Source organism: Lagopus muta, chromosome 11 (genome assembly GCF_023343835.1).
Source record: "Lagopus muta isolate bLagMut1 chromosome 11, bLagMut1 primary, whole genome shotgun sequence".
Taxonomy (NCBI): domain Eukaryota; kingdom Metazoa; phylum Chordata; class Aves; order Galliformes; family Phasianidae; genus Lagopus; species Lagopus muta.
Genome location: NC_064443.1, coordinates 2,447,006 through 2,461,465, shown reverse-complemented (window position 1 = coordinate 2,461,465; position 14,460 = coordinate 2,447,006). Strand labels below are relative to the sequence as shown.

Below are 14,460 nucleotides of genomic sequence, written 5' to 3'. Positions count from 1 at the left end.
TGAAAAACTAGCCCTCTACCTCTCAGAGGCAACTCTCTCCTTTTTTAAGCCCTCCTTCCCAGCCTGCTGATTACTGCAGGTGCAACAGGGAGCCAAACACGCCCAGCCCACCCACCCACCCAAAATGCATTGACCCTTTTTGTGGCCCATGTGGTCTTTCTTCATCCCAGGACATTTCACTCTGTGCAAGAGGAGATTATAGGGCAAAAAATCACATCCTCACCTTCCTTAGTGGAAAATAAATCTTGTGGCTGGCCAGGACTGCCCTGTTCCCTACAGTGCTTTGGAAGCTGCGAGGAAAAGGCACTACAGGGTCAGCCTTTATTGCAGGTGGTTCTTGGCTTGTCCTTAACGGAGACTCAACCCAATTTTTGCCACTCCAAAGAGACAGGGTGGCCCCACTACTGCAGGAGCAGCTGGGACACAGAGCTGGGCCAGACCGATGTCTGCTTTGCTTTTGTCTATAGCTAGTTCTGCTTTTTTGGCATTGTTTTCTGGTCAAGAGCTCTTGTTAAGAGCCCAGCCCTGCCTGCCCCATGCACTCAGGCCTCCTGGCAGCTGCTGCTGCTCTGCCCCGTGTTTGCTCCTCTCTGGGGCTGTGGTTGTTGGATCCTACCCTCAGTTTGTTTGCTGGGGACGACCCTCTGGCTTTAGCACAGAACATGTGTGCAAGATGGCTACAGAACAGCCACAAACCAGGAACCCTTATTGGGTTCAGTGAAGCCTCTCTGCTATGGTTGCTTCACAACTGCACTCCTGTCAGCAGCAGTTAGAGATGAAAGTAACTGTACTAATGGCAGAGATTGATGTACTTAAGATCCACAACGCATTGTGCTCTACCATCCTGGCATACCCTGTGTTTGGGAAAGGGTCTTCATAGCACAGCTAGCCCTGCTTCTTCAGTGGCCAATTGGGAGCATTGAATTGCATGAATGAAAGAGATCATCGCTAGGCTGCCTGTCTGCATAAAGTGGGAAGCAACATGAACATGTTAACTCATCCCCCTGTATGGCTGGAGCCTGGGCCAGGAGCGACTTGTGTGCTCGAATCCAGCACAACCTGGGCAGCTGGGCTGTGGCAGGGAGGGGAGAAGGACAATGGATTCCATGGGCTGAGCAATTAGTTTTTGAGAGCTGCTGTTTACAGATCAGGAAAGCAGTTAAGGTGATAAGAAACATGTTGGAAGCTCCTCGGGAACTGTGCAGCATTCCCTTTTAGACGCTACCAAAGGATTATGAACCATCAAACAGTGGCTTTTTATTTAATAGTCCAGGGACAGGAACATGTGTTCAGAGAGCGGGACTCAGAACCTTCCCATTCCGCAGCCAAACTGCCCACACCCGTGGTGGTGGATTGTTACGGGTGGCTGAACCTGTAAGCAGGGTGAGGTACGAGGAGGGCACTAAAGAACCACAGAAGGGACAGAAATCAGGGAACGCTCAGAACTGCGTCCGCAGAGTGCTAGAACTCAGCAACCAAATAACTGGAGAGAAGTTCATCCAGACAAGCTCGCACATACCTGCCAAGAGCTTCTGTGGACGCAGCAATCCTGGTGTGCTCGGACAGGGGGTCAGAACTGGACAGGACCTGGGGCTGAGGGCTGCAGCGGGATGTGGCAGCCCTCATTGCTCCTTTGCACTACTGCTTGTTCCACAGGGGTGAAGAGGAGTCGCAGGGAAGGCTCTCCCACTTCCATGGATTCCCAGAAGACCGCCGGACAGAGTGGCATTTCTGAGTGCCAGCGCTATGCTCTCAGCTCTGCTGGGAGGTGAGTGTGAGGCAGGGAAATGCTGCCGGGCTCTTTTCCAGGGTGTTTGGATGTTATCGGGAGATCTGTGTACCTCACAGGTCATTGCAGGAGAATTGCAAAGCTCTTCAGCCGTTTCAGGCTGGAGATCTGTTCCACAGATTACACAAAGTTGTCTTTCTCAGTCATTTTCCCTTTTATTAATTGCATTTAACTAGTCCACAGCTTGAAAACAGCTTGTGTGCAGTGCGGGCACAGAGCTCAGCAAAGGTGGACTGCCTGTCGCCAGTGCTGGCATGAGGAGGAGATGGCTGCACTCCTGAGAGGGGCTTGGTACAGCAGTGCTTTCAGCAGTGCCCCACCACCCAGCAGCCACAGATGGGCTGAGAGCCCCGAGCAGGACTCGCAGACCCAGACACTGCAGCTGTGGCACAGGCACAGGGCGAAGTCGAGTGCTCCTTCCAGACAAAACTGCCTGGGGTCAAGGATGGCCATAGGCCACAGCGGGGAGAAGAGAATGCTCTGCACGGCAGCAGGGCATGCAGCACAGCAGTGCCCTGACACTGCTGGGCCCTGTGGGGCTACTGCAGGCTGCCAGGCTGCTCTCTTCTGCAGAAGCCCAGCTGAGCCTGCCTGCCAAGCAACTCTCTGCAGACTGGGCCCTGCCTGGCACCAAAACTGAGATCTGGGGATCCAGAGTGGTGTTGGCACCAAGAGGCCGGGGTGTGAAGGGAGGCTGCGGGCAGCTAGGGCAGGGGGAGTCCTTCGGTATGTGCAGGGGCATCTGCAGGCCCATACTGGAACCTCTGGGTGGTGTGGGGCACCCACAGGGCTGGAGGGGTTATGGGCAAGAGGACAGGTCCTGAGTGGGACTGGGGCAGGGCACAGTGATGCAACATCCCTGCTCTGTCATTGTGGGCCTTGCCACATTAAGGAAAGGCTGGAGCAGGAGCCATACCTGCCACTGTTCTCTCACTGCAGGATGCAACAGAGACTCCCAAGCCAACCTGAAAAAGCCTGGTCGGAGAGGCCTGGGGCACTGTGCACCCCCAGAGCCCCGCAGGGGCTCTCAGGCTCAAGTGAGCATCCTTCTGCCTCCGTCGTGTCACCGCAGGAGGATCCCCTGAGCTGTATCCGTGCCTGCTGCACACGCAGACCCCAGGTAGACGAGCACTCTGTGCTTCCCTGGCTGCCCCTGCCCGGCCGTGCCCAGCTGGTGCCCTGATGCCAGCACCCGTAACTCCTCTCGCCGTCTCAGACAGAGTCACAGAAGCTGAGCTTTCTGGCCTCCGTCCGCGCTGTCTGCGAAGCGGAGGACTGCGGTGCCCATTACCGGCTGTGCGTCTGCCCTCTGGAGGTGGCGCAGTGCATTGAGGTAAGGGGAGCACCGCAGGGCCGGGCGGTGGGCACAGCCCTGCCCACCGCGGGGTCGCTGGGGAGCCCCAGGAGCTGGGAGGGGTGCTGGGATGGGGTGCCGGGGCTCCGTCGGCCAAGCAGGGCGCGCCGCGCCGTCCCGTCCCTTCCCGTCCCACCGTGCCCTCAGGCGCTGCTGCAGGAGGAGCCCGCCGAGCGCCTGGACACGGAGCTGCGGCAGCAGGCCATGAGCGCCGTCGCCGCCATGAGGTACCGCCCAGCCCAGCGCCGGCCAACGTGGTGGCACCGGTCCCGGCCGGCGGCCCTGAGCGGGGCAGGCAGCGGGGCGCGGGGTGCCGAGCGGAGCATCGCGCCTCCGCCCTCTCTCCCCTTACAGCAGCGCGTGGCCGCTTCCGGAGGAGCGGAAGAGCGGCCTCCTGCGTGCCTGCCTCAGCAGCGTCCTCCGCCTCCCTCGCCACGAGGACGCGAAGGACCTGGACGCTGCGCTCTACACGGAGGTGCGCACGGGCTGGGCCCTGGGGACGCGTCCTGGGCACCACCGCCGGGATGCCGCTCTGCTGCCAGCAGGACGCAGCAGGGACGGCCGCCCTGACCGCCGTCCTCCTTGCAGACCATGGAAGCCCTGCACCGCCTGCTGCAGGGGCTGGTGGGCAGCGCAGGCACCTCTGTCCTCATGGAGCTGCAGAACATCCTGGAGGTCTGGCTGCGGCAAGGCTGGGATTTGCCGTAAAGGGGGGATCCACGCGAGATCTCCCCAGGGCCAGCTGCGGGCAAGGGGTGCCGGCCCAAGACCGGCCCTTGTGGGGTCAGAGGGGTGGGTGGGGATCGGCGGGAAGGCGGCGGGGCCGCAGCAGGACAGGGATGGAACACCCACCTCCACTGCAGCTGGGGAGCGAGAAGAAGGACGAGCGCCCCGTGCTGTGGGCACACCGGCAGCTTTTCTCTCCACAGCTCCTGCTGCCCTTCACCACGTGCCAGCTGGCGGCCGTGGAGGAGAGGGCCGTGGCGTGCATTGGCAGGCTGCTCGCCTTCAGCAACACCTGCTCCTTGCCCAAGGTAGGGAGCACACAGCTCCAGCACCCCATCCTGTCTAGCCAGCTGGAGCCCACCTGTCTCCAGGCCTGCACAGAGCTGGGCTGGGCCCTGCTGCTCTGCTCAGCTGTGCATCTCTGCTGCCTCTCTCCCCAGGTGTGCTCCTGCTTCATGGGAGCTGTGGTGCTCCGGCATCACTGCACAGAGAACCAACGCTTCCCTGTGCTGGGGAAGCTGGCTGAACACCTCATCCATGGAGCCGCAGCACAGGATGAGGGGACCAGAGATGAGGCGATGAAGGCTATCCGTCAGCTTTTCATTTTCATCGCCTCCCAGAGTGAGAGGAGTTGTGTTGGGCCAGGTCCCTCCAGACCTTCAGGAGCCCAGGCCCCTCGTTGACATTGTGTCCGCTCCTCTCCAGGAATGTGGCTGTGGCAGAAGGATCCCAAGAACCCACAACTTTGGGAGTGCCAGCAAATTTTGCTCCACCAGGAGGTTTCCCAAGAGAACCGAGCCAGAAATATCTTTGAGGTACAAAGAGCAAACTCTGAGCCCACAGGAGAACCCAGGCCTGCAGTGACAGGAAGAGCGCAGGCACTGTCCCCGAGCAGCCCTGGTGCCCGCGGGGCCCTCACGCTCTGTACCCCAGGCATCACCCAGCCCAGCCCCTGCTCCCAGCTCTCCTGAGGCGCCCGCACAGCCAAGCAGCCCTGCAGGGGATGAGTCGTCCCTCCTCCCCTTTCTCCCACAGATGTTCCTGAAATACCTTCAGTACCCTGAAAGGGTGAGCATCTTCCTCACAGCCATTGAGAGCATGACAGCGCCGAGCCTCCACAGCACCGAGCTGGCTGCCCACATGGTGGATGTGCTGGCAGCAGAGGCTCGCTTCCCTCCAGGGCAGGTGGGAACCTGCGGCTGCCACAGCTCCCGCCCTCAGGGCTCTGCCCCATCCCTGGCACCGCGTTTGGCCAGCAGGCAGCAGAGGGGACGGCGGCAGGGCCCTGCTCCGGTGCCTTTCCATTCTCACGTGTGTCCCCCTCCAGGTGCGAAAGATTGTGAAGACGATCTACGGCAGCCTGCCTTCCATCGAAGCTGAGCCGGCTCTCGAAAGCCTGGGCAGGGCCCTGCTCGTGCTGGCCGGCAAACACCCGAGGGAGATGGTTAGCAGCCTGCTGGGCTGCTCCCCCACCTGCACCAGGTCCGGGGCCCACGGCCCTCGGGGCTCCTCTCCCCTCCCCGCCCCACGGCCGTCAGCCAGGCGGGGGCAGCCACGCTGACAGCCCTGGGGACCCGCAGTGTCACCGTCACCATGTGGAGGGAAATGCTCTCGGAGCCCTCAGCTGTGGAGAAGGTGCTGCAGGAGCTGCTCCAAGTGCTCACAAACCATTGTCTGCGACACACATCCCCATCCATCGAGGACTGGCCACGTGTCCTCGCCCTGGCTGTGAGTTCCTCACTCACCCAGCTCAGCCTGAGTCCTCGCTACCCTTCCCTGTCCACTCCCAAGCCTGGTTTCTGCCCTGGGGCACTGGAACACACTCCTAGACCTGCCTGGTGCTCTGGGGGTGTCCCTCTCCATCTGTTCCTCCATTCCCACACCTCTTGAGGTGGGCTGGAAACCTGGGGGATGGGACAAAGCATCCGGGTGCTTTCAGCAGGCAGCGAGGACCATCCCTGAGATACTCCAGCTGCCTCTTGTCATGAAGGAGGCCGAGGCCATTTTCCCCCAGCTCTTCCTGGCCCTCCTCCTGCAAGTGTCCTTCACCACGGAGCTGACACTGCAGGAGGTGGGAATCTTCTGGGAGGAGCACCGGCAGCACCAGCTCACTCCCATCAGGTGCCACATCCCCGTCCCCCCGCTGCACCAGGACGCGGTGCTGGGGCTCCCGATGCAACTCGCACCCTTCTCCACCTGCAGGTCCGCGGTGCAGGCCTTGAAGGTGCTGCTCTGCAGCGTGGGCCTCCAGAGGCAGATGGAGGCCATCCAGGAGCAGGGGGGCTGGGACGCGCTTCTCAGCACCGTCACCCACCTCCAGGGCGTGCAGGTGGTGGCCAGGTGAGAGCCCTTCCTTGTGGTGATGGGGAGCACCCAGCTCTCAGACAAAGCGCTGCCACAGCACACAGCCTGTGGCCCCTGGGGCACTGTGGCAGCAGAGCACGGCCAGGAGAGCTGTGCCCGCCCGGCTCAGGGCTGATGGTGCCTTCTTATCCCTGCCAGGGTGATGAGGGAACTGCCTGGTGCTCTGCGTGACCCCATCTTCCATCAGCTGGTTGAGCTGCTTAGCACCAAGCTCTGCTCCTGGGAGATGGTGGCCATGGTCTTCCTCGCTGAGGTGAGCAGCAGCTGCAGAAGCAGTGAACGTGGAGCTGCGGGACCTCCACAGCAACCCTGCTGCCTCCCTCGGGGCCAGGCCTGGCCGTGCCCTGCTGTCCTTGCCCCGAGCTGGTGGTAGGACTCAGCACTAAGAGCCGCGTGTGTTGCAGATGCTGGAGTGCGTGGACCCCAGTGAAGAGCTGCACCGCGTCGTGAGCCTCTTCAACACCTGTCTGCAGAGCCAGAGCGTGGGCACGCAGCAGCTGGTGCTCAGGAGCATCCTGGAGCTCAGCAAGAGGCCGGACGCGGTGAGCAGGAGCAGCTCTCTGCCCATCAGCTGCCTGCTGCCCCGGGGCTGTGTGGGACCGCCCTGCCTGCCGGCACCGTGCCACGATGACAAGCCAGTAGGGAGGCTGCAGCTGGAGCCGTTCTGCCCCAGCAATGGTCTCTGTTGGGCTGTTTTTCCCGCAGGCGAGGAAAATGCTCGGCCTGCTGCCGTGCATCATGGAGCAGCTGCAGGATGCAGACAGCGGCGCCCGCGCCGTGGCCCTGCCAGTGCTCAGCACCCTGCTGCGGCTCCTGGAGAGGGGGAAGCTCAGCCTCGTGGCTCTGGAGCTGGCCGGCAATCTCCCAGCGCTTTTTGAGGACGTAAGGGGAGCAGGGAGCCCAGCTTGCTAGGGATGTGGCCGGGCCCCCAGTGTCCCCACGCTGGCGGTGCTGGCCCTGCTCACAGTAGACTTGGAGCTGACATTTACATCCTTCCTTCCTCCTCGCAGGAGTCCGGCACGGTGCGCCAGCTCTCCATGCACCTCTTCCTTGACACGCTGAGCTTTGTGGAGGGCAGAGAGAAGAGGAAGATGCGGAAGGAGGTGTACAGGAGCCTGGTCCCGCTGTATCTGCACCTGCACGACGAGGAAGAGAGCGTGGCCAAGGTGGGAACTGCGTTCATTTGGGGGAGGGCGGCGCTGCCCCTGCGCTGCCCCCCAAACACAGGGGTGCTGCAGCCCACGGCAGCGTCAGCCCCTGCAGCTGCATCCTCCCTGCGGAGGAGCTGCGAGGATCGCAGGCTCTGCCTCTGCTCGGACTGCAGTGGCATCTCAGCCGTTTGGCAGGCCTCCCAGAAAGCCTTCCTTGGTGCCACACGGTTCCTGCGCTGGAGGCGGCTGCAGCGCCTGGCAGAGGTGGCGCAGTTCTGGCAGATCGGCGAGTGCCTGGTGCGCGCATTCCCACAGCCCAGGACAGGCTCAGTTCTGCTCGCTGACTCCGTGCCCTTTTCTCTCCAGCTGGTGGAGAGGAGGAAGAGCGCAGCGCAGGACTACCTGGGCCAGAGCCTGCTCTACCTACAGAGCCCGCAGGAGCCCCTGCGGCGGGAGGCCGTGAGGTTCATCGGTGAGCCACGAGACTGAGCTTCCCCTGGGCCCGGCCCTCCATGCTGCACCCAGGCAGCAGCCGGGGTCGCTGATGGGGTTTATGTTACCAGGACTCTTAGGGCAGCACAAGAGGGATCAGCAGCAGGCTGAGAGAGAGAACATCTACCAGGGTGAGCCAGGGAGTGGGATGTTGGGGCAGCCGGCAGGTGACATGCCTGTCCCCTGCTCCCTTCTGCTGGTGAGGAGAGCTGGGCGTCCTGCAGGTACACGGCTATCATAGAGCCTCTGTTCCTCTGTTATCTCAGGCCTTCACAGTGTGCTGCGAGACCCCAGTGGATCCATATCTTTGCAGTCCCTTCAGACGGCATGGATCCTGAGAGAAACAGGGCCACCACCACCGTCAGGCTTCGGCTTTTGGCAGCTTTTCTCCAGGCTCCACAGTGTGTGGCACTGGTGGCGCTCCTCACAGGCAGACAGCTGAGTGCCCTGGAAATCTCCTGGCATCTCCTCCTGCCCTCTGCTCAGCCCTGCTCCTTACGCATCTCCTGCTCAGCTCTGCTCCTCGTGCATCTCCTCCCACCTGCTGCTCAGCTCTGCTCCTTGTGCATCTTCTCCTGCGCTGGCTCAGTACGTGAGCCTGAAGCTCAGGGTTGTGCAAATCAGGCTTTGACCGTTAGAAACAGAGATGGAGGTTTAGGCAATAAAACAACAGCTTTGGATGCCCCAGAGTGATGGTTTGAGCTCTCAAAATGGCAGTTTGATCCCCAAAAGAGACTTTGAGCCTTAAAAATCAGGCTTTGGCCCCCAACATGCAACTTCAGGCCCTCAAAAAGGGGGCTTGAGGCCACTAAGGACATGCGGGGTCTGAAAAGAATGAGAACCACGAATGGTTCTCTGAACTCAAAGCAGCAGCTTTGGTCTTACAGGAGAGACACTGGGCACTATAGAAGAGGCTCAGAGCACTACAACCGTGCCTTTGGGTCTGCAAAAAAGCTATTTGGAGACTGAGAAGAGGCTTTGTGCCCCAGAGACTATGGTCTGCACCTCAAAGTGTAGCCTTAGCCCTTAAACCGAGTATCTGGACTCTCCACCTCAGCTCACCGAGGTGCACCCTTGTGCATCTCCACCTCAGCCTCACTGTTGTGGTGGGCAGCCACGCTGTTTTTGCCCTGCTGCACTCAGAGAAGAAACCTCACACAAGCAGTACTCATTTGTATTACAGCACACACACACCACACCACTGCTGATCTTGGTGATCTTAGAGGTCTTTGCCAACCACTGAGACGCTGTGATTCTGTGAATCGAGTCATTTATTGTAGCGAGAGGTAATGAGCAGCAAGCAACAAAGTCACGGAAGCACATAAACACTTGACTGGGATACTGATGGCACCGGGCCCCTCACCCTGCGCTGGCTGCAAGAGCCTCCGCCCTGCTGCCTGGGTGCCCTCAGCCCCGGTGAGGTGTGATGGTTCCGCAGGTGTGGCACAGAGCGACCACTGTGACCTGCGGGGTGCGGAACAGAGCCAAGGCTGCGGGGCTCAGGCCGAGCTCAGTGCGACTTGGTGAGGTGAGCAGGGAGGAAGGGGCTGCCTGAGGCTGCCCAGGGAGGAGGGTTCCCCAGCGCTCGGGGCCTGAGCTGAGAACTCAGCCTCGTCCCGCTTCTCCCCTAGGTTGTCACGCAGAGGAGAAAGCCTGGTTTTGCTGGGACAGACACTCTGCGAGTGCTCGCCGTTTGTGCACACGATGTCCAAGGGGACAAAGAAGCCTGCCAGCTCATGGCAGATGGGTGAAAGTAAATATTGCTGCGCACAGCTCCCCTCCACTGGGCAGAGGGATGCCGTGGTTGGGCTGTGGCCGCCTGCTGGCACTGCTGGGCCTGCAGTCCCTTCCCCTCCATGGCCTCTGGCCAGCCCCTCCGCTGGCACAGCTGGCACATAGCAGCCCCTGGGACAGCCCCCGGGGGCACCTGGCCCCACAAGGCGCTCACTGCTGTTCCTCTCTCCTCTCCAGCTTGCGTGCTCTGTGGTCAGGGAGATGCTGACAAAGACATCTATGGGCACAAACTGATCATCAGTGGGATCTATTTCCACCAGTTTTGTGCAGTGAGTTCCTTCACGGCTCCTTCCACCATCCTCCAAACCATGGTTCCCTCCTTTCTGCCATAACAAGATCATGCTCTTTTCCCATACAGCTGTTTGTGGGTGGCCTTCTTCAAGGAGCAGCAATACAGAAGAGAAATGATGATTTAAGCAGGGTTGAGATTATACACACAATCGTGCAGGCAGAGCAGACGGTGAGCACCGCACCGGAACAGGGAGCTTGGTGCCAGCGGAGGCATGGCTGAGCTTAGCCTGGTCCAAAGAAAGCAATCCCAGCCCTTCCAGCCAGCCCCAAGAGAAATCCCTGCTCTTGCAGACCAGCCCTGTTCAGCAGGCAGCTCTGCAGAGTGCCACCCAGCCCTGCCCCCATCCCGTGCCCTGCACAGAGGTGCGGGGCCCGCTGCGTAGGCCCTGAGCCTGCAGCTGATGGGAAATGCTCTGCTCTTTACAGCTCTGCTTCGTTTGTGGCAATCTGGGGGCCGCCATCACCTGCGCAGAGCCGGGCTGCGACCGCAGCTTCCATCTCCCCTGCGCTTCCAAGGGTGAATGCGTCACCCAGTACTTTGGAGAGTACAGGTAAGGGCTGCCAGGCATCGCCTGCGAGCCTCCAAGCCCTGCTTCAGCACCAGCCAAAGAAGCGAGGAGCGCGCCGTGACGCCTCCCAGCAGCCTGGCAGAGCCAGAGCCAAGGCCTGGGGCTCCTTCCTGTTCCTCTGCCCTCCTCGCAGCACTTCTCACCTTGCCCGTCCCTCCCGTCTTCCCCCAGGTCCTTCTGCACAGAGCATCACCTGAAGCAGGCAGTGAAGGCGGCGCCGGCACAGGACACGACCTGCATCATCTGCATGGAGCCCGTGGGGGACAGCGTGTCCTACAGCACCATGGTGTGCCCAGCCTGCCGACACGCCTGGTTCCACCGGGCTTGCATCCAGGTAGGAGCCCTCTCCTCACCCCATGAGCACGGCAGGTGATCAGCAGCACCAGGCCTGGCTCACACTCACCCTGTTCTGTTTCTGCTGCAGAGACTGGCCCTGTGTGCGGGCATTACTTTGCATTGTCCACACTGCAAAGACGAGGACGAATTTTTTGATTATATGAACGCCATGGGGATCCGTATCCCATCCAGGTTGGTATCCCATTCCTGGTTCTCCAGGCCTGAGTGCACAAGAGCTGTGCCTGCCCAGGGATGGCCCAAGCAGGCCTGGATCTTTGCCGCCCGTGAGCGTTGGCCTCAGCTTCATGGAGAAGCTGGAAACGGTGTTGGGCTGGAAGAGCAGGAATGGCCTGCGTCCGTCTTACTACAGAGGCAGTGGTTGCTCATCAGATTTCTTCCTTTCTCTGGCAGAGGACCAATATGGGACAACAATTCATACGTACAAGAGGGAGACAAGCACAAGCGCTGCGATGCCAGGGAGTGCCGTTACCCCCACGGCAGGGACCGAGCAGGAGAGGGGTGAGTTCCCTCAGCAGCCCTCTGGGCCTCCGCATGGGATCGCAGCCTCACCACGGGCTGGGAGAGCACACACTGAGCACCAGAGTTGTGCCGGGCGCTCCCTGGCTCAGCTCACTTTGTCCTCACGGCCACAACCCGTTTGTTTCCCCAGGCCCTGGCAGCTGCTCCTCTGCAGCTCCTGTGCTGCGCGAGGCACCCATCGGCGCTGTTCCTACTTGAGCCTGAGCACAAAGGCCTGGGAGTGCAACGCCTGTGCTGGAGAGGGCACCTGTAAGAGACAAACAGCCGCGTGCTGCTGGGCTGGGGCAAGGCGAGATCTTGCTCAAGTCCCTTTGGTCCAGAAGGGGTGGGAGTCTGTCCCACCCCAGGGCTGGAGTTCCATCCCACTCATCTTCCTGCCTTCCCTTACAGCCTCCAGCAGCAATGTGGACAGCGCTGGCCCCAGCACTGCCACCCAACAGGGACACGGGCCTCTCCAAGGCCCTGTGACATCGCAGACGAGCAGCGGCTCCAGCATCACCAGCCAGGCACCATCAGGGTCAGCTCACAGTTCCAAGGTGCCTGAGAGCAGAGGCCTGTCCAGCCAGCGCAGGATAAAATGGAAGAGAATGTGCTCACGTTTACATCGCATTGACGATGCATGCAATGAGCTCCAAGGATGCTATGCGAGCAGCCGTGCTGCAGCCCCAAGTACCGAGAGCAGCACCCCGACCTCTGCCAGCCAAAGGACATCTCGGTCCTTGAGGCACTCCAGAGCAGTCGGCTGCAGTCGCCGCAGGAGCCGGTCCAGGCGGTGAAGGCCAGCCCGGGGGCGAAGCCGCTCCCGGGTTCCACGTCGGGCCCAGAACATCAACCACCAGCCCCACTGATGTTGCAGGAGCAGCCGTGTGCCAGCTCCAATTGCTGTGTAAAGTCACCACAGTCCATCAGTAAAAGTGACAGTTCCATCATGCCACTGTCGGTTTGGTTCTTCTCTGCCTTGTGGTGCAGCTTCAAGGGGAGTCACCGTCCCTGGAGGAGTGCAAGAGCTGTGGGGAGGTGGCCCTGAGGGATGTGGGCAGTGGGCTGGCGGGGAGGGGGTGGCCCTGTTTTGCAGTCTTAATTGCACAACACAAGTATCAGAGCCGTTTTGGATAGACACATACCCACCTCCACTACTACTCGCATTGAAGTCAGTGTGAAGTTGGCTTTAGTTTAGACAAAGCTCCAGCAGCTCTATGTCCCAGCTGGTGATTCCAATGCTTCTGCAGCAGTGCTGCCAAGATCACATCCAGCCAGAGCAGTGCAGGGTTGCCAAGCCCCAACAACAAGCACAGAGACTGACAGCGTGCACCGTGTTTATTTTGGGACCTCTGTGACTACTGTATTTCAGTAAGAGTAACCAACATGTGCTTTGGTTTTGCGATATTCTTTAATCACTCAGCTAAATTAGAAACCCCATGTAATGCCATCTCTGAATAAATAAAGCTCTTAAAAATCACATCCCCCACACATGGAAGGCCCAAGATTGTGGTAAGTATGGACCCCTGACAGCATCCTCATGAGCAAACAGCGGTGCAGTGATGTGAGTGGGTGCAGACAGCTTTTGGGAAGCGACAAAAACAGCCCAGTGAATCAGAACTTTTCCCTACCCCTGTGCCCAGCAGGCAGGGCAAGCCCTCTCTTTGGGAGAGCACTTCTGCCAGGGCCTTGGCACCCACAGGGAAGCGGACACCACCTCCTTGCACCTTCAGAGCCTCCCAGAGCTGGGCATTCAGCAGGAACAAACAGCAGTTCTCTGTTACATTCAATAGCGTTTAAGATTATTTTCTCTTACAGACCTTCTTTCCTATCTTTCCTCAAAGTACAGTGCTGTAACACCACGGCTCTGATAGCAAGAAGTACCTAGAGAGCTCCTGGTCCACACCTCATGTGCCTTAGAATGTACTTTGGATCAGACTGCAACTTTGAATTCAGTCTGTGTATCTCACTGTTCTTCTATGCTGGGCTCTGGGACAAGACTGTGAGCATTAACAACCAGAGGTGCAAGGCTGCTTGAGCACCCAGCTCTCCCAGGGCCAAATGAAAGCGTGCTTTGAGGATACAGAGCATGTGTTCATCTGCTGCTACAATACACTTGTAGCAGGGAAAACGCATATACATCAATATGCTCTGGACACACAGCAGCACCTGCTGCTGTTGGAAACAGCAGGTTGGCAGAAGGGGGAACCACTGCAGAGCCTGCCAGAGAGCAGGCAGAGATACAGCGCACAGTCAGCTGAGAAGCAGAGTAAGCAAATGGATCTCAAGCCAAGAAGTTAGCAAGGTTCAGCCCTAGATCCAGGGATATCTGCAATATTCTGTCTTCCACCCCATTAGGCTGAAGAATGCTATGAGAATTTAGGCAGGAAGGGACCTCTGGAGGTCTTTAACTCCCATTACTGGGCTCCACACAGGTGCACTTGAAGCACTGTCAACTTCCAAGACTGACGTGGTTGCTCAGGGCCTCATCCCCACCAAGCTCTCTGCAGACTCCACTCCAGCCCATCCATGAGCACACACAGCACACAGGTGGACTTTTGGTGTCCACAGGCCTCAATGCAGCTTTCTCCAAGAAGAGCTGGGTGCTCTTCTGCCTGCTCCTGCTGCATGACAGCAGTGTGTCAACCTCTGACACACCCAAGCACAGCACCCCATGTCTTGTCAGCCTTGCAGCAGGGATGTGCAGCCTGACCTGACAGCAAGCTACGTCACGGAATGGAGAAGGTTGGAGGGGATCTTAAGGATACCATAGCATAGGTCCAACCCCCTGCCTTGGGCTGGGTGCCAGGCACCTGGGCAGGATCCCCCCAGGCTGGCCTTTGCTGCCTCCACGGGCACCCACAGCTGGCTATGCAGCTTCGAGATGGCTTAGAGGAGTCTTCTTGCTTTGAGAGCAGAAAGCAAAGCTTCCCACAGACAGGGAAACCTTAAGGGAGAACGCACTCCAGGGAGCAACCAGCTGAGGTCGGGGCTGGCAGCAGGGAGATAACAAGGGGAATACAAGGCATTTGGGTGTCACATCGGCACCACGAGGAGCTGCAGAATAACGTACCG

At 59.6% G+C, this 14,460-nt stretch overlaps 2 protein-coding genes across 2 annotated transcripts; both read left to right on the top strand.

The window, feature by feature from the left end:
* The first annotated feature begins 2,938 nt into the window (after window positions 1-2,938).
* LOC125698732 (maestro heat-like repeat-containing protein family member 6) lies at window positions 2,939-8,522 on the top strand. Its single transcript, XM_048957420.1, has 19 exons — window positions 2,939-3,370; window positions 3,498-3,618; window positions 3,732-3,818; window positions 4,073-4,177; window positions 4,310-4,490; window positions 4,575-4,684; window positions 4,905-5,054; window positions 5,197-5,351; window positions 5,450-5,597; window positions 5,809-5,990; window positions 6,072-6,209; window positions 6,372-6,486; window positions 6,638-6,775; window positions 6,939-7,115; window positions 7,244-7,399; window positions 7,580-7,681; window positions 7,751-7,856; window positions 7,948-8,007; window positions 8,143-8,522. Exons 1-19 carry the CDS (start codon window positions 3,348-3,350, stop codon window positions 8,316-8,318), a joined length of 2,430 nt encoding a protein of 809 aa, XP_048813377.1. The 5' UTR covers window positions 2,939-3,347; the 3' UTR covers window positions 8,319-8,522.
* Window positions 8,523-9,111: 589 nt separating this feature from the next.
* Window positions 9,112-14,336, top strand: LOC125699002 (PHD finger protein 7-like). Its single transcript, XM_048958036.1, has 7 exons — window positions 9,112-9,939; window positions 10,029-10,130; window positions 10,388-10,512; window positions 10,702-10,864; window positions 10,955-11,058; window positions 11,278-11,385; window positions 11,537-14,336. The coding sequence occupies exons 1-7, from the start codon at window positions 9,733-9,735 to the stop codon at window positions 12,180-12,182; spliced, it is 1,455 nt and encodes a 484-aa protein (XP_048813993.1). The 5' UTR covers window positions 9,112-9,732; the 3' UTR covers window positions 12,183-14,336.
* The last annotated feature ends 124 nt before the right edge of the window (window positions 14,337-14,460 follow it).

Coding starts and splice junctions, on each gene's coding strand:
- LOC125698732 (XM_048957420.1), top strand. CDS start 3,348: ATGAGCGCCGTCGCCGCCATGAG. Junction 7,116..7,243: donor TCCCAGCGCTTTTTGAGGAC/GTAAGGGGAGCA, acceptor TCCTCCTCGCAG/GAGTCCGGCACGGTGCGCCA. Junction 8,008..8,142: donor GAGAGAGAACATCTACCAGG/GTGAGCCAGGGA, acceptor CTGTTATCTCAG/GCCTTCACAGTGTGCTGCGA.
- LOC125699002 (XM_048958036.1), top strand. CDS start 9,733: ATGGCCTCTGGCCAGCCCCTCCGCTGGCACAGCTGGCACATAGCAGCC. Junction 10,131..10,387: donor TCGTGCAGGCAGAGCAGACG/GTGAGCACCGCA, acceptor TGCTCTTTACAG/CTCTGCTTCGTTTGTGGCAA. Junction 10,865..10,954: donor TCCACCGGGCTTGCATCCAG/GTAGGAGCCCTC, acceptor TTTCTGCTGCAG/AGACTGGCCCTGTGTGCGGG.